The sequence below is a fragment of the Lagopus leucura genome, unplaced genomic scaffold (genome assembly GCF_019238085.1).
Source record: "Lagopus leucura isolate 7727_CA_CO unplaced genomic scaffold, USGS_WTPT01 Super-Scaffold_741, whole genome shotgun sequence".
NCBI classification, from domain to species: Eukaryota; Metazoa; Chordata; class Aves; order Galliformes; family Phasianidae; genus Lagopus; species Lagopus leucura.
Window position 1 is genome coordinate 810,432 of NW_024962256.1, and position 25,207 is coordinate 835,638.

The window sequence follows — 25,207 nt, forward strand, 5'->3', positions numbered from 1 at the left end:
TGCCTACAAGGCAGGTCGCAGAAAGATTCCTTAGCACCAAAAGCTAAGGTGAAGCAGCATCTTCTGCTAGCTGTAAGCCCCACTGTAAGCAATGGGAACTCTCAGTAATAGATGAGCATGAAGACTGTGGAAAACCCGTGGAAGCCATGTCACCTCTCTAATTACCACCAAATGCCTGGTTCCAGCTGTTTACTCCAGCTTTATGACCAAAGATCTGACAACAACTTTGGCAGTGAACTACCAAAGAAAAATTCTCAGCAAGGGAAGAGGGCTAGATAGTCATACTCCAGGAGTATAAAACCTGTTATAGCCAGCAACAACCTAAGGGAGACAGGAACATCTTTGAGGATAAACATCCTGAAACTGGTTTCACAAGCCACATCAGGATTGGCAGATGTCTCAAGGGTTAATTAATTCACCATGCACAGATGGTAGCTGGTAGGGTTTGGAGAGTGGATTAACCTAATTTGTGGTTTGTAATGTACCATGCAAATATCCATTACGAGATTTGGAGCAATTCTACCCTTATTTTGATTTGAGGAGAGAAAACCACACATTGGATGACTGCATAGAAATAATGCCTATTTTGAGTGACAAATGAGTTGCTGTTCACTTGGTTAATGGCAGTGACAAATCAGTCTGAAAAGTAATCCCTTCCCTTTTTGCTACAGAGGGACTTGGGATGAACCCAGACGAGATCGCTTGCTGTGGGTATGCAAAACATGTCAGCCTTAACCGCTCCTCACAGTTGTACCGAGGCCTCCTCATCACTAAGGGAGGGACCTAGAGCAACAATTCAATTGACTGAAAATAAGAAGGCAGCTCTGCAGCATGTCACATACAGCCCTACAAATCCAAAGCAACAGCCCACGTGGCTGCTCAGGCCACAGCAAATGGCCATGCCTACGCAGAGCCCAGCTGCTTCAGCAGAGCTCCAAGCTGACTGCAGGTTAAAGCATTTATAATTAGATCATAACCAAGGAAAGGGCTGTGTTTATACAGCACTTTGCACAAGAGGAAGCCCTGGCTCAAGGCTGGCATACAGAGATGCTGCAGATCAGCACAAGACTCTTCTGTTTAGCTAAGTTAAGGCCATGCTGTTGCACTTTGTTCAGAATGTCCCCAGATGTTTACAACTGCTATCAGCTACAGTGATAAATGCATCCCTAACTCCTATTAAACTCTGAACTTCCCCAGTTTCTCCCTGCTTTAAGGGCTCAGCACAGGACTAGCTAGAAATGCACTCATTGGCAAGGCAGAGGTCAGGGTAGAGGCAACAGTGGCTATCAGAGGCATTCCCCAAATGTTTCTGCCATCAGTCACACTCATGCCCTGCCTTCCCAAGATGGAGCAGCTGTGAGATTCCTGCTGCTCACAGCTCTAAGTCTCTTCCCAGCATATCCTTGGTCAAAAAAAAAAAAAAAGGTATTCTCAGGTCTGATCTGTTGGGAGGCATTTAAGTGTCTATTTGTACCATTTAAGATTGAGTAGTGTTTGCACCTACAGAGGAAGCTGCATTTCAAAGTTATTAGTTATCTTTAAAGGCTCTTCACAACACAGGCTTGGAAGCTGTGTTCATTCACCCCATCACTAGACCCAGTGTCATAAAGCTGCTCTTTGTTAGAGGCTGTAACCACCAACTCTCTTGGCATATTCTTTGGCTTGTTGTATGTACACTCCCACGACATCAAGCTCCAAGTAGAATGAAGCCTTCCCCCGCCACTCTAAAGACAAGCAAGAAGATGGTTGAGAACAGAGTCCCTTTATATAACTCACTTCGGTCAGACTGCTGCTTCACATTCCTCTTACAGTGTAAGTGGAGAAAGAGCATCCCTAAATCCCACTGCATCCAAGCCCTGGCTGTGCAGTCAGCCACCAAGGGGCAGAGAAGAAGAAACTCCCCAAACAAGACCCAGCAACACATGAGGGTGGGAGAGCAGAGCAGGGGAGCCCAGCCTCGGGGATCGATGAGCATGCTGTTTGGGATGCCTCAAGGGGAACAGACGGCATCCCAGCTGCACTGATTCAACTTAGCCCCTCTTCCCTCAGTGTCACAATGTATCAGCTCCAGCTTCTCTCCAGAATGGAGGAGTAGCAGCTTCTCATCCTTCCAAAGCAATCCCTCACACATCTTACAAGAGCAACACTGCAGCTCCTGTGCACGTCAACTTGTGCACAGATTCCAAAGCACTCAGTTTCCTTGTGCTGTTCTAGGTCAGTGCTAAACCAGGTTGCCCCAGAGACTTCAGCAACACATTTCAGCAGTCTTTATGTGGCCTTAAAACCCCAGTGCTCTGCACAGGGCACCGTGAGCCAGGATCTTCCGCCCTCAACTCTGCCTTCTGCATACTCTCTCACACCTTTACAGCCTGGCCCTCTAGAGAAAATGCTTCTGCACATTTAATTCACTGTCCAGTTTGTACAAACAGTGCAAAGTTTATTTAATATTACATGCTAGAAGTACAGTCACATCTCTGTGGACAGACCTGCCTAGAACTGCAACCCAGAAAGAAGTTCTGTAGGAAACAAGGAAGTTAAATGTTCTCCAGGTTCCAGTGCTCCACCTGCCTCTGATTACCATCACCCACCTGCACTTATGGTAAATTTAAAGGAACTCAGGAGGAGAGCACCACAAGCACCAGCCTGCAAAGGGAACAGCCATAAATGCACAGGATGGCAGGGTCAAGTAACAGCTCGCATTAGTGTACCACTTAGCTTATTACAGGACTGCAGCATAAAAGCTCTCATAATTAACAAATCAATCTAGGCAGTGACATTCTTTAAGTTCAGTAAGTTACATTCCCAGAGATTCAGCCATTGCAGCATTTCTTTATCATCATCTCAAAACACAAGAGGAAAAAATCCTCCCCTCCTCTGCACATAGGCCAGACTATTCCAGGGGTTGCAGAGGGTTTCAGGGGCCTCTTTGGATGCCCTGGATGCGATTCAGAGCAATTGAGACTACAAACAAAGTCAATGAGAGTTGCAGGTGCTCAGTACTGCTTGGGAGAGGGAAAAAAAAAAAAAAGGGAAAGAAAGAAGCCCTATCACATCCAACTCAGAACAGCCAAATGCAGAGGCCCATAATCACATTTCCCTGTTGAAAACATATCTGTATAAATCACTAAGAGCTATAAGGAAATGGGAAAAATTGGTTTTACGTAGCTTCAGATCAGGATTTTATAGGACATTTGAATCCAGGACTTAAAAACAAAATAAAGAGCTATGGCCCTTGAGTCAACCCTAACCCAGAAACAGGCAGTGAGAACATTTTGCATTGAAAGCTTCAGCAGATCCTTTTGGTCCGGCAAAAATAAGATTCAGACCCACACAGAAAAGCATCCTCTTCCTCTTCCCTCAAAAAAATACCTCCAACTCTTAAACTACATTTTTACTTAGGTAGAGATTGACTTAAGAAAAAAAAAAAAAAAAAAAAAAAAATTGTACCCCCATTAGCCTCTTAGACTGGAGAAAGAGCTCTATAAACACCAACATTTTAATTGCAATACAATGTAAGATGAGTTTCTTCTCTTCAGTGGAGCAGAAAGAATTTGATGCCTGGCTACAGCAGGTTTCAGCAATGAAAAGTTAAACTGCTATATAATTTCATGCAACACAAGGGAAGGTTTAAAAAGGAGGGGAAAAAAACAATCCAGTTCCCTCTATAATCATACAGTAAAAAGGTCAGTATCTTACCTGATTTTCTCTTTGAAGATCCATAGTCCCTGAAAAAGAGACAACAACAAATAGACATGGTTAGAGCTGGAAACAGAGAGAGAATGGAGGCGTCCCAAATTTCCACCCATAGGCTCAAGGGCTCATTCTGCCCGCTCCCCCCTTTAAAGAGGAGCTCAGGGCTGCAAGGCATTGACGGGCAAGGGCTGGGGCTGGGACAGGTCCTGAGCAGAACCGGCTCATCGGCAGCAGCTGGGCTTCTGCAGCACCGAGGGCTGGGGGAGCATGTGATCACTGAGATAGAGCCAACCATCCTCCGGCAGCAAGGCAGGGGAGAAGGGTGTCACTTTTTCCCCTTTAAATCGAGCTATTAAATGCATGGCTACTGGATTAACCCCTGCCGTTCCCCTGGAGAGGAGAGGGAACGTTAAGTGCTTGCCGTAGGGGTGCGGCTGCTGCGGGCTGGGCTGGCACTGCGTGCCGTCCCCTCCTCCCATTAATTGGTGCATAACCTTCAGATCCCTTCCGGGCATCTCTGACAAACACGAAGAGAAATACCCAAACGCCCCTAACTTTGCCCCTTCTTTCTTCTGGGATGGGGAACGCACCCTGACTTTCCCACAGTGGTTTAAGGACCTTCTGCTTGCTACAGAACAGCTGAAATCTCAGAGAGCTGCTGCAGGAGTGAGCTGAAACTACAGAACACAGCTGCAGAAGAAGAGAAACACTTTGCGGTGGCTGCACTTCCCCTTGGTGCCCTGAGCCCCATCCATGTGCAGATGGGGCAGAAGCGGCATCGCTGTGCAGGCACAGTGCCCTTTATGCTTGGAATGTGTAGGATTTGCTCCTGGTGAGTAATAACTCCTCGGGAGTTTTTTGCACCCTCTTTGGATCTTCCAGTTCCTATTTCAATTAAAGGGTTTTCTCAGCCATGCCTGTGCCTGTGTCTGACATGAAGATGCTACTGCTGTTGCTTCAGATCAATATCAAAGTGATATTATATATCCAGAAGTAATGCTCGCTATATGGTGCCTAAAACAGAGACCCCTCAGAACAGCGGGGGAAGGGATGGCTCCCAGAACGCAATCACCAGCCCCAGCTCTGCTCCCACCAGCACACCAGAACACCCTGTGACAATCCCTATAAGAGAGGCATGGCCACTCTTCCATTCCTAGCCAACCCATGCCTGCCACTTGTATGTATCATCCAATTCACACGACTGTAAATGGGCTGTTGATGGATGGTTAGAGTTAGCAAGCAACCAAAAGCAGATAAAACTGCTCCCAGCATCCCACCACATCAAGCCGAAGTCAGTACTCAGGTCTGGAAAGCACAGTGCAAGAAGATGGTTTGCCTGTGTCCTCGCTCTCCTCCAACAGCAACCACCAACCAGCCCTCCATCCCAGATGTCCTCCCACATTTTGCAGCCCAATCTCAAGCTGTTTCTCAGGGCTTTGTGTGAGAGGCTGCAGGAAGCTTTTAAATGAGGCTTTTTCTTTTAATTCTAAAGGATGACTCACCCATACAATTTCAAGAAGGCAGAGATTTAAAAAGGCAAAATTTTGAAACTGTTTTCTTCTTTCTCTGTGATGAGCTTTTCCATGCTTATCTTTGTTCCTGTCCTATTCCTCATCCAGCTGGCATTTCTTCCATAGCAAAAACACATAATTTATGACAGCATGCTCGCCCTAAAACTGAGTTCCATGAGCCCTGTGGTGGGCAGGCACACCCCACACCACATTACTACTGCCATCACCAAATGTTGTACTCCACAGCATGCGACACCACAGTTCTGGTCAATGGCAAATGTGGTGCCAACAGAGGCACATTTGACCCAACAAATCCCATCACTGTTTCTCTTGGTTTATGCCACAGATACAAACTCTGTCTTGCTGCCCCACACTCAGCCAATGCACACTGGTCCTCCCCTCTGGGTCTTCTGCATATCTATCCCACGGGTTCCTGCACTGCACTGAGGATGTCCTTTTATGTGCTACAGTGTTTAATTCTTCTCTAGTGTCCTTCTCAAAATTTATGTGTAGACCAAATGTAGACCAAAATGAAGGTGGGAACTTCACTCAATTAAGTACTTTGCAAAAAGAAATGGCTGCTGCCCCTAACTGACAAAAAAAACCAAATGATGGGGGGGAAAAAAAGCATATTATACACATTGCACTGATGAGGAATCATAAAAAAGGCTGTTGAACCTGCACCTTCTGGTCTTAGTTTCCAGTCTGAAGCGCAGGATCATCCTTTCATAAGAAATTAGATGACCATTACAAAATATTTGTTTCAATCACCACCACCTTCCAATTGTGAAGCTCACTCAAAGAGAAAGCCAACAGCCAACCTGAAGGACAGGTTTTCATTCCTTCTCCAGATTTTCAAGTCATATTTTATCACATTCTGACTTGGGAGTTCCTGAAGTCCCCGAACCCCATGTCTCCCTGTCTCGTTTTTTATACAAAACGTTTCAGTCACAAAGTCAAGACAAAGCAGTATCAAATAAAATGGAGCTTCAAATAAAATCCACATTTCCTCAGTGAATCTCTGAAAGCCAAAACTTGTTTCTCATACCAAGGATGGGAAAAACATCAGTGGTGAAATAGAAAGCCAACATAGCATAACAAATAATTCCTCTGAGTGGGTAAAGTGCTCCTTGTAAACACTCTTCTCTTTTCTGCTAATTAAGGAAGTAGCAGCAATAGCAGCAGCAAGGAGCCATGCCCAGCTATGTATTTATTTTTTATGCCCTATTATTCAGAGACTCATTGATGTCTTTCCTCTCAAGCAACGGTCTATAGGTGAATACCTCTTAGCCTCAGTATTTCCAGAGGAACATTATTATGAGGTTGAAGTATCAGATTATGTCCAACGCAATAAAGGAAATTCTTTAGTGGTTTCTCTTAACTGTAACAACTTCAAAGCAGAAATTCTGATCTCCTGCAACATGGGCTGCACCAGACACCCTGCTAGCCCTTACAACAGACTAGAAGTCTGGCCTTACAGAAAGAAAAACCCTTCCAAGTGAAGGTACAAGGTCACTGCAGCTATACAGAGAAGCTCGCTGTCCTTTAAGCTCTGGCTCTTTCCTTTTTCTTTTCTTTTTATCTTTATACATACACACATATTTCTATTCTGACTTTATTTCTGTGTGAGAGCAGACACCACCATCCTAATTCCACTTTATGCTCTGTCTACAAGAAAAGCAGTGATAGCAGCGGGTGGAACTAAGAATGGCACCAGCAGGGCCCTTCTTCATTAGCCAACATCACTCCATACTTGAATAAATGCTTTTCACAAAAAAATAGAGTATTTCTAGAAGTTTTTTTTTAAAATTAGAGTATAGCAAATTTGTCTAAAGTCTTCCCATGGGGTATCACCTTTATTTGACACTGAACCTCATCACTGGCAAGGATAGCATTTCCCGCTGCTAATGATATTAAAATATCGCTGGTGCCAAGTACATCATAAAGACTGAATACACTCTTCTTGCCTTATTGACAGGAGAGAGAGGCTGGATCTCCTTTTTCATCAGTGTTACACCAGGATAATGCTACTCATTTGGCTTCTACCAACAAATGTGAAAGGAGGAACACATGTACTGCCGCAGAGCTGACTGCCTTGTTGTCATATTAAGATACACAGTCAGTCAAGGATATTGTGAAAGACCAAAATATGTTATAAATAACGTATTTATATATGCTATATAACTAAATTTGTTTGCCTCTTGTAATCTACTTTAATTGAGGTGGTTATATTAATAACATTACAGAAAAGTGTTTTGGTGCATCCTTTATTTAGGGACTAACTTTGCTGCTGCAATCAGTGAGTGTTCACGATAAAAACAATGATTTGTGGGTGTTATAATCTATCTAAATATAGAGAGATATATACAAAGATGCAGTGACACAATTGGAAAGTTGCTTAATAAATGAGGAGCATCCTGACTTTTGTTCAAGAAAAGCCCAGGAACTGTTTCACATGGAAGAGAAGACTGACTGTGCACAAGCATGTCTGTAATGGACTGAGTCAACCTCTTTAGCAGTATTTCTAATTCAGTTTGATTTGTATGTGGCCTGGAGGGTTTCTTCTGCATCCCCAAGGAGATTCAGAGTTTTCTGTGTAGAAGCCCAGAAAAGTTTGCAGAGCAGCACTGTAACAGCGGCGGGGCTGCAGGGCTGCAACTTTGTCCTAACCAGCTGCCTCTCTGGAGGTGATGGACTGCACTGGGAAATCCCTTCCCTGCTACTTCTGGAGTGTAAAGGCTGTATTCAAGGCTTCTCCCCTTCACTACAGGACAGCAGACCCAAGCAAGCTTACGCTGTGGGATTCATCCCACCGCAATACATCACCTTGAAGCCCAGGGCCTCTGCATGCAAGCAAGGCTTGGCTTCAATTCATCTAGCAGAGATTTCAGACAAGAGATTCTCGACTGTGAGAGAAAGCAGTGCCTGCAAAGCAGGGGGAGCTGCCAGAGCTCAGGGAGCAACACGGCCGGGGGAGCCACAGACGTGTCATCAGGCGAGACAGAAGCTGAAGGGAAAGTAAATCTTCCTGCTGTCCGCTTCTCAGAGTTTGCTGTCCAAAAGAGATGAGACAGTGACAAACTCTGAGTAATAGAGGTTAATCCGTATCCTCTGGAGCATTTTAATACATAAGTTGAAATATTTCTGTATTTGTTGGCTTTAACTAACTCATGTTTAAATACATTGTAGGCGTTTACGTTCCCATGCTCCTTAATTCCTGAAACTCTCCGGTGGTGCAGAGAGGTTGCGGTGGAGATGTATGACATTTCAAACAAACAACTCAGATTATAATTTAATCACCAGTGATTTGCCAGGCAGATTAAAAGCACAGAAATGTTTTAGCAAGGGAGTCTGTGCTCTCCCACCCAACATCCATATGGTTTGCAATCAGTAATGAGGACTGCTGCCTTTCTCAGCAACTGTTTTTCTTAACACTGCTATCAGATTCTGGGACAGTGTTTTCAAAGTAAACCAATGCCAAAATACTTTGCTACTGCTCTTTACACATACAGAAATTCGAACCTTAAAAATATTCTCTTAAAATTCTCCTGATTTCACTCAACTGCCAGACTGACATCTTCAGTTTGAGACAAGCCCAAAATCAGGCATGACCAAGAACCAATACTGGTGCCTTGGCTGTTACCAAGCTAGAGGACCTCCCAAACATACTGACACAAAGACAGGAGTGATATGGAGTGTGCAGGGTTAACACAGATCCATGATGCTAGAAGTGCAAAAGTTTAACCATGTGCATTAGGGGATCTCCATTCCCTGAGCTCTGAGCCCCATGCGACACATTTAAACAAAATTAGCTCTATATGCTATGCATCAGGAACACAAACTCAAGCACACAGAGGCATACAGCTATACATTTTTCTCCTCCAGCACACCAGCAGTCAGAAAAGCACAGCTGATCTCTTCCCCAAGCCAAATAAACAGATGAAGCCTTTTTTTTTTTTAAAATCAGAAAATATTCTGTTCATTTCCTGATATAAATCGTTGCATTGTGGAACTCTCTTGAAAATGAATCTGTCCTTTCTGAATGGAGGTCGAGCTTTTCAGCCATGTCAGAAAGGCACCCATTGTGGCAGCCCTGAGATTTCAAAATTCCTTGCCAGGGGCAAATGGGAGTTGGGGGGCAAGAAGGAAAACTGTCGACCTGGCTTTGAAAATGAGTGTTTCTTGCTTGCTGGAAGCAGTCTCTGCTTGCTGCTGTTGAGAAGGGTAAGCCAATGTTTTGCAATCAACTCAAGAGAAGACACTACAAAAGAGAGTTTTGCCTTCCTGCCACTTTCCTGTTGTTTGCACAGTGTGGCTGTAGCACTGGCACAGACAACCAACACAGCTTTATATGTTTCTGGTTAAACTGCAACAATTTTCTCAGCACCATAGAACACCAGCAGCCCAGTCTGGCCCACCAGGGCTCATCTGGAGGTCCTCACTTAGTGCTACTTTCCAATAACTTCTTTCAAGCCAACAAAACAAAAATTAATCCAAGTTCTCCTTTGGAAACTCCAAGTGCAGCACTGGAATCTCTTCCATATGTGCAGATGAGATTTTCCCTGCCCAGGTAACCTTAACTTGCACAAAAAAGCCATGGTTGGAAGGAGACGGGCACTGACTCCTCTTCAGCAATACTCCCTGCACAAATCCATGAATTTATATCCCAAAGGAGATGTGCAGGAGCCTGAAGATTACTTGACAGAGGATAGCTTGAGCTCTGCCACCAGGTCGGTGGTGCCAGGAAGCAGACAGTTCTGAGACAAACCGCATCCCATGGAGGCCTTTCTTGTGCTTGAAACGATCTTACAAGGAGGGGGACTGACTTTTTACAAGGTCTAACAGTGACAGAACAAATGGGAATAGCTTTAAGCTGAAAGAGGGGAGATTTAGGCTAGATGTTAGGAAGAAATTCTTTACTCAGTGGGTGGTGAGACCCTGGCACAGGGAGAGGCTGCCCACAGAGGCTGTGGATGCTCCATCCCTGGAGGTGTTCAAGGCCACGTGGGATGGAATCCTAGGCCCTAATCTGGTAATTGGCAACCCTGCCCGAAGGAGGGGGCTGGAACTAGATGATCTTTAAGGTCTCCTCCAACCTAAGCCATTCTATGATTCTATGTTCCCCATGGACCTTCCTGCCTCATGCAGACCCACAATACTCAAGGGGCAGCTTGCTTTTCTTTTGGGTGTGTAAAGGGTACAGAAAGAAGAGAGGTGGGTTCAAGGCATCCCACCCATTCCCAAGTGATTGGGAAATGTCACGGATTTGTGTCCCAACATTCTTCAGTGGTGAAGCTGATCATTTGGCTTCAGCACACATCTTCAGTATTTGGCTTGGGCTGATGAAATGCAGAATTAGCTCTTCAATTTTTCACAATTACTCTTTATTATGATGAAATTATTCTCCTGGAAGAAGACAGGGCTCTGAAATTGTACATTCAGCATTTCACCAGGCTGTGAGATAGCGAGCACACTGATCTGACAGCAAAGCTGGGCCGCTCTGGCACCAAAGGGAGATGGCTTAACGCAACTTGGATGCTGTGGGACACTGGGGCAATGAGCTAACTCCATGTGATCCTCCATTGCGAGGCTTTGGTGGCCTTGAAAAAGACAGCATGAGTGTTTAGAGCAGGCTTCTTCCTGGAAAGAAGGATAAAAACAAGATCTTGCTTAAGAGTCACATCCTCATCTGGTTTTGCTTTACCCTGTTTATCCCTTCAGATTGCAAATTTCTCTGCAGGACAGGAGAATGTATTTACCTTAGCAAGAACTCTGGGTTGAGGTGCTCTTCGTCTCCTATAAACTGACCTTGGCTGTCCCCTGTGGGGAGGACGAATTTATCTCTGCCTTCCAATGACCAAACATGTGTCACTTTATTATAGTATTTATAGCACAAATGCTGAGTGATAAACATGAGGCAATAAAAATTAATCACTTTCATGTGCAGCTTTTCCAGTCGTGCTCTTCACTTTGGGATTTTGCTATACAAATATACACGTGCATACGGTACATATTTAAAGGATGCAACTAGTCTCAGTTTCAAATTAAGTACTGAATAGTAGAACCATAAATTCACATGTAGCTTACAAACTGGTCAGGCTAATGAGCTCTTACATATATCACACTGATCTGGCTAAGAGCTTAAGAAGATAGCATAGGCTTTGAATTTTTATTTCATGTTTTCTAAGCAATTCCTCATTTGAGGGTGGGCTGTTCGTTTTCTATTAGGATAGCTAGGTCCAACCTCTAGTTGGCAACCATATGATCCATTGAGGCTCCTAAACTGCGGCCCTAATAGCAATTATAAGAGGCAGAGATCCTTTGTAGTGGATTCCTTGTCCCCAGAGACAGCCAAGGTCAGGCTGGATGGGGCTCTGAGCACCTGATGGAGCTGTAGGTGTCCCTGTTCAGTGCAGGGGAGTTGGACCAGATGGCCTTTAAAGTCCCCTTCCAAATCAAGGGAACTCCTGGAAAAGGAGCGAGGGAAGGAAGGGAAGAGAATGTGCAAAGTTAGAGATCTCCAGGCTTCTATTCAAGGCCCAGATGTAAGTTGTTTGAAAAGGACACTGAATTACCATACCAGGAGGAATACTGGGAGCACACTGGTGATGGAGGAGTAGAAGGGGAGAAAAAAAATGCTTCCCCAGGGAACTGTCTGGGGCTTCTTGATCTCCTTGAAAAATATGATTTGCCCTCAAATTGCATTAGCCGCCTTAGAGGAAAAGAATAAACAGATAAAGATTCTCAAGTAGAAAATATGCAAATGAGCAGGAATTGTGCTTGAAACCTTCAAAGCCATGACTGACCCACAGAGAGAGAGAAAATATTCTCCCTCCCAAAAATACCTGCAGAATTAACAAGCCACCAGTTTAAATTAAAGAGAACTTCTGCATATGGCACAGATGAATCATGGTGCTCACTGGCATTACATGCTGTAATCTTCAAAACTAGGCATGGTTCCAAAGAGCAATGAGATAAATTCAGGAAGAAATAAATGGTGGCCATTGTGTTCCACGCTCTGGATGCTCTGACCCAAGAAGTCCCATAACTGCTGAATGCCAGAAGCAGGGAGGATACACAAGGGAAGCTCACTCTGTGTTTTCTTTGTTTCTTGTATTGGCTATGAGCCACTGCTGGAGACAAGAGGCCAGATGGGGCCCTGGTCTCACCTAATTGTGGCCTTATAATATATTCTCCTGTAAAAGATCAGACTGGATTAGGATAAATTACATCCAAATCATGCTGCATTACTCAGCACATTAAGTTGTCCTTAATCACATACTTTGATGCTCTAGATTCCTGCTTAAATCTGCCCTCTGTGCATATTTCTGTGCCTGTTCTGTTGAAACCACTGCTGAACTTCAACTACACATAACAGGGCTATAATGAAAAGCCAATAAGGCTCTTTGATCAAGCTCTACTAGGACTCATCATGGGGACATCCTCTGCAGTGACAAAATGGTTTCCTCATCCTGTCTCTTTCAGAAGTGTTTTGAGAGCCTTTAAAAGCAATTTAATCCTGATTTATGTTAGCTAAGTGATTTTTACTGCACATGTGAATTACAAGAAAAGGGCCCTCAACTCCATTTTTTACACTGCTTAGGAAAACAGTTATAAACGCCGCAGTGCCTTCAGTCTCTCTGATTTCAATGCAGCGGAAACCAGCAATATGGGTAAGTACTTCATTCCTAATTCTCCCATATGCCTCATCCAGCAGTTGACCAAAGACAACCTAAAGAATTATTACTGTATTTTTTCTTCTGTAAATGGTATTGAACTTCCTGTCTAAGCTGTTTACATTATTTCCAGAGGATGTGCAATGAAAGAAATAACGCAATTCTTTAACAGCAAGCACAAGCACAAGAAACTTGTTGATGGCTATCTAGTAAAACTGAGCATGCATTCAGTGACAGCGAATCACCTCACCACAAGTTTAGAGATGAAAGGGATATAAAACTGGTGACCAAACAAGCTCCCAAAGGAAGCAGTGGAGCAACAGAAACCCAAAAGTTTGGTGGCCTGATCCAGCCAGCCAGCCCCAGGAACAGGCTCATGCCAGGGGCAGACGGCAGCAGAAGGATTTTGCCTCTGCAAAGTGCATGCAGGGCAGCCCACAGCATATTGCCAGTGGTGGTAGGTGCTAGAGGGATGCTGTAGCTTTGCTTACAGCAGTGCTAAGCTGCCCCCAAACAGATGACTCTGAAGTAAAGGATCTCAAACGAAGACTAGACAAGACTAGAGGGAATGGCCTGAAGTTGCACCACGGGAAGTTCATCAGGAAAAATTTCTTTTCCAAGAGTGGTGAGGTACTGACACAGGCCGCCCAGAGAGGCTGTAGAGTCTCCATCCCTTGAGGTGTTCAAGAAATGTGGAGATGTGGCATTGAAGGACATGGGTTAGTGGTGTGGTGCTGATGGGTTAATGGTTGGACTAGATGATCTTAGTGATCCTTCCAACTTTAATGATTCTATGATTCCTTTAATTCCCCTGCCAAAGGCTCTAGATTGCTAGTGGATCACCACTTTACTCCCTTTTGGCAGACAAGCAGCAGAAAGACAACAAAATGACAACAAAAAGACAACGAAAAGACTGAAATACTTTTTCTGCCATTTCTCCACGTCTTGGAGGAGCTCTGGGGAGACATCAAGAGGACAGAGCGGAAGAGCCCCCAGGTACTGTAGTCTCATGGCCAAGCCAAGGATACAGGGCCATGTGCATCCTCTCAGATTCCTGCTTTGCCCCCAGCTGTCCCAGACCTTAGGTCACCCCATGTTTCTGTCCCCATGACACGTCCTGTGTCTTGGTATCACTGCCAGGGATTCCCCACAGCCATCCTGGCACATAGCTGGCACCAGCCCTCATGCTGGAGCCTCTTCCAGGGAATTTCCAGCTGCCAATGGCATTTTTGGAATTTTCAAGGCTCTACATGAACAAAGCCAGAAATGAGTTGCAGACATGGCCCAGGCCCCGTGAGATCTCCAAGTTCCCAGTACAAAGGAGAGCATGCCAGATACTTGGTGTTATACAATTTTTTGTTCCTTTCTGGTGCTGTTCTTACGGTGTCTAGCACTTCTGCTTACTCATCTGGCTTTTTAGTAATGTGCTGGTTGGACCTTTTGGTCTTGCTACTCCTGCTCCAAGGGAAGTGGGACCTGAAAGATTAAGACAGTCGTGTGCATAGACAGCAGATGGCTATTGCATCTGTACTTACTTTGCACTGCTAAATACCCTATTGCCCCAGCTAGTTTTATATCCCCTTTTAGTGGTAGATCTCTCATAACTTTTTAGTCATCTGCTGTACATATGACCATAAGAATTGTAAATAATTTTTCCAGGAGAGGCAGAAACTTACTACACATGTGAGAAGAGAAGAACAAGCCCACAGTTTGAACTCCACCTTCTTCATCTGGTGACTGTAGCCTTGCCTCCCCTCATTACCTTTCTTTTAGTTAGATCAGCAAGATGAAAACAGCCATTTCCCAAATCTCCTGCAGCAGCATGTTCTCAGTTAACTGTCTTGCAACATCAAATGTCTTTCCAGGGTACTAAAATGTAATTCCCTATAAGACACCAATTTAATATACCTTGGAATTGTTTTCTGCCTATTTCTACAAGGCGGCACATGGAAATATCTTTCATGTCATTGTTTTTTTTTAATTTACTTGTCAGAGACATAAATAACAGCATGTAAGATCTGCGAGTTCATGAACTCCAGGAATTTTTTCCAATCGGTGTCCTTTGAACTGAGATTTTTCAGACACTGTAAGACTCCAAAACATATCTAGTATGTGCATCTTGTAAATTTGCTTGATTGGCAACTACTAAAACCAGACTTGTTTTCCCTGATTACCTACCAGCATTAGGCAGATTTACAACACATTCTAGGATTTTACACTAAAACATAAAAGAAAAAAAGATGTCTTCATCTTGTCTTGCCCAGTATAACTGTTCAGATTAATGAAAAGATTTTAAATTAACATTCATGGGCATGCCAGAAAAATAGAGACAACTTCCCAAAGATAAAACCTTTCCAATACTGGGGTTACTTTCAAGGTAACAAACATAACTTATTTCACATATCCCATTTCGATAACAATTCCCACTCTTTTCTGTCCTCTGGGAAATTAGTGAGCTAAATTAGGAGACATCTGCAAAGCAGCATCAACAGCATTTCCTGAACATCCCAACCTTGGGAGTATCAGAGTCCAGAGAAGGGCCACAAGGCTGTTCAGAGGGTTGGAGCACCTCTCCTGTGAAGAAAAGCTGAGGGAGTTGGGCTTGTTTAATTTGGAGAAGAGAACCTCATTGCAGCCTTTCAGCTCTTGAAGAAACCTTAAAAGCAGAAGGGAACCAACTGTACATGGGCAGATAGCGACAGGACAAGGGGGAATGGCTTTAAAGTAAAAGAGGGAAGATTCAGGTTAGATGTTAGGAAGAAATTCTTTACTCAGAGGGAGGTGAGGTGCTGGCACTGCTCACCAGAGAGCAGTGGATACTCCATCCCAGAAGATGCCCAAGGCTGGGTTGGATGGGGCTTGGACCCTGATTTGGTGGGGGATGTTGTCAGGGAGGTTGGAACTCAATCTTTAATCCCTTCCAACCTAAGCCATTCTATGATTCAATGATTGTGAGCATCCCATGAGTGAATGGCAACGCTTTTTTTTGATACTGTGGGTATGAAATAATAAAAAAAAAGACTTTGACTTCAAGACAGTGTGAGAGATTGTCTCAGTGTCAACGCTTGTTTCGTTCTGAGAAGGAAACAAAGGAAAACAGCGCCACTATTAAAAAGGCAAATAAAAAATCATACTGACCTCAAATACATGCCTATCTACTTACACAAAAACACCCCTCATCATTTCGACTGACTTTCTAAGGTGACCAGAATTAAATCTTAAGTACTTATGGAAAAAATAAGGGAAGATCATTCCCTTACAGGCATTAAAAAGTGCATTGTGCATTATTTAAATGGTGTCAAGGCACCCTGAGTACAGAAGTAACATCACACACTATGAAACAGTGCAACCTTTGAACAGAGCATAAATTTTGCAGTCCAGTCTATTTACAAATTTGGATGTTGTTCAGACCAGCTCACACAAAACCAGCCAATTTTTCCTTGTTCCATTTACGTAACTCCTTTCCAATTCTCAATCCAGACATTAACTTTTAATTCACCTTGTACACCTCCAAAGAGGGTGTGTGTGGTATTCTCAGTATCTTTTTCCGTATTCTAAGTTTATAAAAGTGAAGAGACATAATGAATGAATTTAATTAATTCCATACAGTCAGCTGGTTATAGAAGACTTACTAATTTGGCTAAAAGAGAAATTAATTGTTCTTTCAAAATGCACACTGATTCTGGAGTATTTCTGGCCTGGAACATGACAGATCTCTCTGTTTTCTGGGCTGAAGTGCCACAGGCTCATGAATCCTGAAGTGAAGCAACAAATCGTTTGCTCTCAACTCCCAGCACTGATTCTGAATTCAGTGCTATTTTGAATAACCTCTCATTGCTGTAGAATACCATGAGATCCAAACTAGAATCCAGGCAGATCAGCCATGAGATGAGGTAGCAGTGACTAGGAATCAGAACATGGAACTATGTCCTGTGGCCAATAGTCTATTTATTAACAATTTCTTTTCCACTCATCCTCTGGGACAGAAGCTAATTCCTGGGATAGGGCAGTTCTGTATTTCATCCAGTGCCCCCCCCCCCCCTCCCCCAGCAGCCATCCTGTCCTCCAGGATTTGTACTGGGGCAAACAGTCAAACTCTGCTTGTCCTGCACTGTGGGGTAGAAGGGATCTGCCAGGTGCCCTCTGAGGCACGTTCCAGCTGAACAAATCTTTATCTAACTAGCAATATTATGTGCAACACTGGAAACTCAGCTCTTCATTTCATGCAGCTAAATAAAAATCCTTCAAGCTCTGCAATGTATCCCATCCATTAACAGAGCCTGGGGAGCTGTGCTGAGACCTAGCTCATGATTAGATAAAAGCTTTTCCTTCTAAATCACTGTCCAGAAGAAACCAAGACTCTGGAACAGTGAACTCCACATACATTAGAGGTCAGGCACATCCCTGATGCTAGTTATTTATGTGCCTTTGTTTTACACTGAAGACTGTGAGGGTTTATGGTAGGTAATGAGTTGCTTCATTTCTGTACCACGATAAGGATGCCAAGATCCTTCTCTCAGTAAAGACACAGAAAATACAAAGTGCTCCAGTTTTCCCAATAAGAAACAACTTTTAAAACAGTGTTGTGAAAATATTACTGCAGAGCCCTGTGTGTACTAAAACAACCCTAGGAGGGTGACGGGGAAGGGTAGCACAAGGATTTGGGGCCACCTCTTTGCCCCCAGGGTTTAAACTCCAACTCTCTGAAAGGCAGCTGAGCAACGGATCAATGACTCATAGAATGGCTTAGGTTGGAGGGGACCCTAAAGATCGCCTACTTTCAACCCTCTGCCATGGGCTGGGTGCCACCCACCAGATCAGGCTGCTCAGGATCCCGTACAGTCTGGCCTTGAATGCCTCCAGGGATGGGGCATCTACAGCCTCTCTGGGCAGCAGTGCCAGGCCTGGGCCTCAACACCCTCTGAGTTAAAAAAAAAATAAATTCTTCCTAACATGCAACCTAAAGGAGCACCCCGTCTAAGTTTTCACTTCCTGGTCTTTCACAGATTCTGAATCAGCTGGGTGACCTTCATCCCATGCCATACTGGGAATTTAAAAATACACCGCACCTTGGAAAAATGTGTCAGTTCTCAGAAATAAGAAAATCAGGTTGTGGGTGGGTGGGACAACTGCACAGTGTATTTATATAACATTCTGAGTGACAGTCTTTTAAATTCCACTCTATGGAAAGTAGATTTTTCTGCACTTCAGATACTAAACGCAGTTATTATCATAGGCTTGAAGCAGAACCATTTTAAGAGAGAGGGGTCACTTTCAATTCATTTTTTAGGGCAAAGATTTTTTTTTTGCTGGTTTTTTAGAAGTAATTATTTTACGCTTAATCCCAGGTTTTCACTGGTAATGTTACGCCCAATTTAGAAGATACAAGCATCAAGTGACTTGGCATGGGGATCTACTCAAACAAAGGAAAAGAAACCGCTTACAATTTATGACACGCTTTGATAGCTGCGATTTAAAAATGCCACTGATTCATTCCAGCAAATGTTACAATAACAAGCACAAGACTAATGACCTGATGCCTTGTCAGAGATGTTCACAGGTCAGATAAAACTACCACATTCTATCGGCAGGATCCAGCCTTTCAAAGCCAGCCCTGTTTGAGCTTCTCCCCGACTTTGATCCCCGCAAGCCATACGTCAGCACCGTCCTCCCAAAAGCGGGCCTCACGCTGAGGGGTTTCTGCCGACACACTTTCTGAAATCCTTTCGGGCTGCCCTACCTTCCATCCACCTCCGTCCCGCACACCTGAATGGTTTCCTGCTTCACAAAGAAGCAGTGAGAGAAGGGAAGAAAACCTTCAGCCCACATCGGGGCTTGCCAAACAGCTAGTGAAGAACAGTCCCAGAAAAACTGATATTTAAATAACTGTGGGGAAGATTCGTGAATTTAAGAGGAGCAGGGTGAGATCATCCATTGCCTTCTGTTGTCTTTTTGCTGAAAGCGGCCAACGGACAGCTGGCTTGCCCCGGATCCTGCACTTAAACACATTTGCGGAAATATTTGTATTTCATCATCATGTTGCATTTTTCTCCTCTTTTCAGAGCCCTTCCCTCAGCACACTGCAGGGTTTCCAAGCCTGTATCACGTCCCTTCACACCTGCTGCAGTCTGTTCACATTTAACATTGAGCAGAGCGTGTGAGCAGTAACAAATACTTCTCTCAGTGTATTTAATGTCTCTTTTGCTCAGTAAAGGTCTCCGTTTTTTCAGAAATCCCCATTACTTAAAATTACTGGCTATCCAGCCTGGAGAAATGAGGCTCAATAGGTGCTCTGAGGATGGGATCCCAGGAGCTCAGCAGCATGGTAGCACACTGCCCCAACACAATCAAGCAATGTACAACAAACTACAGTTGAGTGACACAAGCAAGATCTCAGCAGCACCTGCATACCTTGGTCACTTAATTTGCTCTGGACAAGGCTGTGTTTCTCTGGGAACAGAGGCACTTGTCCCTCCACTTCCACACTACCAATCCACGCTACCCATACAGAGTCTGCACAGAGATGGCGCAGGCAGACCTGCATCATGGGAATGAAATTGCTGCAGTTCCTTAAAATAACCTGAAAGACAAGTGAGGTTTTGCTTGGACTCTACCACCTGTCTACAGGGCATGGCCAAAATTCCCCCACTGGGCACTGCAAACAGCAGCAGCAGCTCCTGTTCCAGCCCCTGGGACCGCATTACAATCATATTTGGGTTTTGGCAGTTTCACTCTTTATTGTTTGACACTTCTCCCCACAAAAGATAGGGAAAGACTGCACAGGGCGCATTGGCATGTGGATATTAGCTACGTGCTGGGAGCCAGTTCCACTGGGGTGATCAGCAGACACAGCCTTATCAAGGCCCACGTACCTGCAAAAGCAACCTCCAGAGCCAAGCTGAAGGTGAAGGCTGTGAGCCCCTCAGTGGTGGCAATTCAGTTTTCCTACAGTTCCTCTGAGCATGGCAGAATCACTCAATGGGCTCCGATGGGCAACACCCCGGGCTCAGGGCTGAGTGTGGTGTGCAGTGTCCTGCTGGCTCATGGTTGCTATTCCTGCCCGAGCTCCCCAGCTGGGCCTGCCTCTGCATTCTCAGCTGTTCGACAACCGGAGACGAACACGCGTGCCCTCCCGGCAACGGATTCTGTTTTCCTCGCTGTGGTACATGGCACACCTATTGCGCTATGGGGCCTGGCATGAATCAGTAGGCATGGCGACACGCTCCATCCCTGGAGCCTGGCAAAAGCCCGGAGTCCCTGTTGTGTGTCAAGGTTGCTGACCTCTGCTCTCTGCCCACTGAGTCCCGCTGTGGCTCATTTGGCCCTGGTTCCTGCTCCATTTCAGGCTCCTTTCCTTGATGCACTACCACACACCTCCTCATCTCCCTGTGTGTGAGTCACTCTGGATCACCAGACCCACAGAGGGGCAGAGGCTGGTGTTAGCTTCACTGAGTGCTCATAACCTGGCTGGACATGATTCCCAGTCCAGGGATCACTTTTCATGCAGGTTGTGGCTCTCCACCAAGGCCTGGTGGCACCTAGCCATCATGGGACGGGGCTCAGACACATCATCATCTCTTGCATCCTTTCCCCTCTCCATCTGGAGTCAGCCATAACACGGATGGGCTTCAGCCAGACCCACGGGGACATCAAGCTTGGGCCCAAGCCCAGACACCGAGGCTCTGCTTTGTCTCCGTCTCAGAATGAAGCACAGCAAAAGGCAACTTTTGGGATACTGCAGTGACCCATTCAAATTAACAGGGTTAAATCATGCTAATGCAAGCCACCAACTTCAAAAGATTTACACAAGGGATGAATCTGAAGCCATTATTTTTCTTCTTTGAGCCTTTCAGAAAGATGATCTACTTTCCAGACCATGGTGCTCACCTTACACTTGGTCAGCCAGCCTTGCTAACAACCTTCTTGCCGGTCTTTTATTTCGTGAGCTTCTCTTCCAACCAAACAGCTCCAAGAGCTGTTCACCAGCCCTGCTTTCCACTGCACAGAACAGCCCTGGTGTACTTCCGATTGGCCTAATCTATTTTCTCTATCAGATGCATATAAATACAAAGAGAAAAAAAAAAAAAAGAACAAAAGTAAAGTGTCTTTAGAGAATCAAGGAGGCTTACAGACACACATTTCTCCTGTATCTGAGGATGCAGGTAAAAGGTGCAGGCACACATGCAACAAGGAGTATCCTTTACCTCTGAAAACTACAGTGCATGAAATCTGAGCATGATTGATGAATGCATGTCCCATATACTTTGCTGTAATTGGAAGCACTTGTAGCTAAGGCAGTGTAGGAGACCAATGAGACAGGCAGAGAAAATCTCATATGTAAAAGATATAAGCTCCCAGCTATGCAGTGATCTGCCAGGCAGTCCTGCTCCTGAGATGGCTCATTCAATAAGAACGCCAAGGAAGATGGCCTTCAACTTTTTCAGCAAAAAGCTCAATAACCTTAAAAAACATAAATCAAGACTGCTAAAATTGGCAGATGATTTGATAGGAAGAAGTTGCCTTTTGGGGACTGCTTTGTGCCTGCCAAATTCACCCAGACACAGATCCACATATGGATTTCTAACCTCTCCAGGTTTCAGTGGTGATTACAGCAGAGACTGTGGTATGAGCCATGCTAGACACATTATTTTGGGAGAGCTGATTCATTAGAAGTAGACAATGAAAAGTACAGGGGTTATTTGGTCCCACCTCCATAGCTCCCAGGTATTCAGCTCTGAGGGTTTTGGCACAGAAAAAGCAGACTAGAAATTCAGATCCTGAACTGGTTTCAAACTTTGCTGAAAGTCTGAAGGTGTGCAGGTCTGGGACTTTGACTACTAGCTCCCCAAAGAGGTGGCTAACTTCTTGGGGTGAGACGGTGAAGGATGGAAAGAACCGGTGTTATTTCACTTTGCTCTGAATGCAACACAACCATCTGTGCAGTAATTGCACTGTGGGGCCTTGAAGGAGCTACAGAACAGTCTGACTGCAGTCAGTCGCTGAGCGGCAGGCCCTGCCAGGCTGACACAGCCTGCTGGTACAGCTCAGACCTTGGGGAGAAATACTGCCTGACAGCTGCTTTCCGTCTGCAATGCTTCAGCCCCATCACGTCTCTGCTACAGCCTTTCACTGCCATGGTCAGACATACACCAACAATGTCTCAGGATGAGTAACAGGCTAAAAGCAAAAGTGCAGAGCGATCGGGAGCTGCACAAAGCTGTTTGTAAACGTACAAGTGGCATGCTTCCATAATAAACAACACGTTAGCAAGCTGCATTGTGTGAGACAGCAGCAGGCAGCATGCAATGCTCTGTGCTCCCTCTGCCGGCAGCAGCCGCAGCGCTCAGCATCATCCAGGCGCTCTGGGATGCTTTGTGCTCTGCTGGAGGCACCATGAATCCCTCTATGAACGGTGGCAACATCTGTGCAAGCACTGCCTGTGAAGTGAGACCCAATCTGCCAGGATTTATGCAGATAAGGAATAAAGGCGACAGCCCTATGTGAAAGATGAGGTCTCCGTGGCATGGCACAGAGCTGTGAAGGAACAACCTCCAGCTGGGAACAAGAAGCTCCTGCTGCTGCCTCCATGAGATGCAATCCATCACAGTGCATGAGGTACACAGAGGGCATGGTGAGCTGGGGAGGGGAACTGCTCCAGAAACAAAAACACAGTTCTGTTACAGGCACCACTTGCCCTGATGGCTTCTTTTGCCAGCATCTTGAGACACGCGGGGCTCTGTAACTGCATGCAAAGGTCCACTGGTGACTTATCCTGCTCAGTGTGCTTGATTGTGCCACATAAAAGTGGAAAACATGAAGATACAAACCTGTCTACATCCATCCAGTGGGTAAAACCAGAGATGGAGAAGTATGTGGAGGTGGTGGAGTCACTGTCCCTAGAGGTCTTCAAGAAACGTTTAGATATTGCATGGAGGGACGTGGTTTAATGGGAAATATTGGTGACAGATGGTTGGACTGGATGATCTTGAAGGTTTTCTCCAACCTTAGTGATCCTATGATTCTATGATTCAATGTACGTCTGTCCATGCATTTCATGTTTGTAAAATAGATATTTCCAAAGCATAATTTTGATGGCATTACTCTATCACCAGCAGTACTCTGGAAATTCAGAATCAGAAAGCTCAAAGTTGCTGTTATCCATCAGCCACAGGCACCCCGACAGCAGTTGAAAGCTACCATAGAGTGAGCCATGCACAGACATACAGCAGCTCACAAAGAGCAGTATCATCAACTCATTCTCTGCAGCAGAGAAAGAGCCTGAATTCAGGACTTTGAGCATCCTCCTCCCTCTCACCCCACAAGCCCTGTGCACACATGGCCCCATTCAGCAAGGTTCCTGCTGAGCCCTGCCCACTGATGGCACCAGTGGGTGCAAGGCAGCTGGCACCTCCATCAAAATCATCATTCCTGCTGAGTAAATCTTGAAGGCTAACAAGCTTTAAAAGTCTACCTCCAGATTTATTTTTCCTGTGTCACTTTGATATAATGGGGGCAAAGCAGCCCACATATCATTTACAGTATCAGGCAATTTAATTTCTTGCTTCTCTGTTGATCTCTAAGCAGACACAGCCCTTTTGATGTCTTGGTCCACATTTTGAAAGGATGTGGCAATCACGACAGCTTAGAAATGTGCATACAATTAGTAATGCTAATACAATTAACAGTGAAAGGCTTACACTTGGATCACAAACACAGCTCTTTTCCAACCCAAGCCCTCCTCGCAGGCTTCTAAGTAAATAGGTCAGATAGCAATATAGAACTTCTGACAAAGAAAACTGATGTTTCAGACTCAGAGAATGCTACAGAAAGCAGGAACTTGGCACTATCAGACAGATTAAAAGATGTGGTCACATTTCATGCAGGGTAACTAGAGGCAAGGCTGGCCCAGGGATGCAAAGATTTGAAGCCAGGGTGGCTCTCATCCTGTGCTGGATGCAGCTCCAGGACCAAAGCCTGTCCTGCATGTAAGGCACGCACGCACTCAGAGCAAAGGATGAAAAATTCATGATGGAGTTTATTGCAAAACGCCCACTGAGGATCAAAGCTGCTGGCCCAGCCAGCCCCACATACTGCCTTTTTGAATGTTCTAACATGGGAAAACACATCAAAAGCCTCGAAAGGAAAAAGGCAGGGAGCAGCACCTTAAGCAGACAGCCGCGATTGTGAAGGAAAGGGATTTGTCAGCACTCTGCAAAAACCATGGGCACAAAACCAGCTGATTTCCCAGAAGAGGGAAAAGCCCACTTGGCCAAACCCAGAAACAGTCACAGGCACACCCCAGGAGAGGCTGACAATGCAAGGGCAGCCCGTGCTACTGCCAGCAGAGGAGCTGAGAATGCTCATCACTTCTGGGAACCAAGCCGTTGATAAAAACAAAATGGATTCAAGTAACTGGGCTGAGTTTGGAGCCACTTCTCAGAAGCTTCAAAGACATTTGCCTTCCCAGACCTGGGAGACCAAAAGCAGCTGTCTGAAATCAGCCTGTGGCACAGCCTGGGTCAGTGTATCCATCACTGGAAGCTGCCCCCAGATCCTCCTCCCTTCCCAGGTCCCAGCCACCTGCACATGGGACAGCCCTGGCTCCTCTGCTGCCAGGAAGCAGTGCTGCAGGCAGGCACCTGCTGCCCGGTGGGGATGGGAGCTGCTCGAGGAGCTGCTGAGCAGCACGAGGCCATGGGAAGGGCAGTGACCCCAGGCCTCCCAGCAGCAGCTTGACATGGCTCTGAAACCTCAAGAGCTGTTGTTCAGGTTTTCAGTTCATAATCGCAAATGTGTTTTTCCTCTTCAGATCGTTTTACCAGCAGTTCATAACTCTGTGGCTTGTGAACTGCTCAGCTCTGGGTCAGATGGTCTCACACAACTGCAGAAGTCACTCGATTCAGTCAGGATAAAGAGGCCCAAACCCCACTCCCCTTCCCCTGGGAGCTCTCATTTTTTCCTTTACTTGACCGCTTAAATCTTTATTCTGCAACACATCCAGTCTTGCAGTGAGCCTTCTATTTTACCCACAAATGAAGAGCAATTTTCCTTCAGAGCAGCATTTGGAGGGCTTTAATCGGAAATTTGTCCCTGTTCCATCATTTTTCAAAGGCTTTGCAGTTCCAGTCTGCTTCTCTCTCTGGTTAAAGGGAGCAACTTGGAGAGCGGTTTGTCTGGAAGGGTCTGGCAGGGGACAGCTCAGCACAGTGAAAAGGGATCAATTGCTGATGGCCTGATTCCCATAAGGACAATGTGAGGGCTGCAAACACCACACTACTGGGGATGGATGGATGGATGGATGGATGGATGGATGGATGGATGGATGGA

The 25,207-nt window shown here is 45.3% G+C and overlaps 1 protein-coding gene across 8 annotated transcripts in view; it reads right to left on the reverse strand.

Moving 5' to 3' along the window:
* Nucleotides 1–25,207, reverse strand: part of SH3PXD2A (SH3 and PX domains 2A) — a 231,211-nt gene that overhangs the window by 77,755 nt on the left and 128,249 nt on the right. For 7 of the 8 annotated variants that reach the window (XM_042863578.1, XM_042863576.1, XM_042863577.1 and 4 more), the window contains one exon: nt 3,697–3,725. In XM_042863578.1, coding sequence (XP_042719512.1) covers nt 3,697–3,725 — 29 coding nt within the window. Of the gene's footprint in view, nt 1–3,696; nt 4,104–25,207 lie in introns of those variants that run through there. The other variant, XM_042863580.1, reaches the window with a different exon arrangement.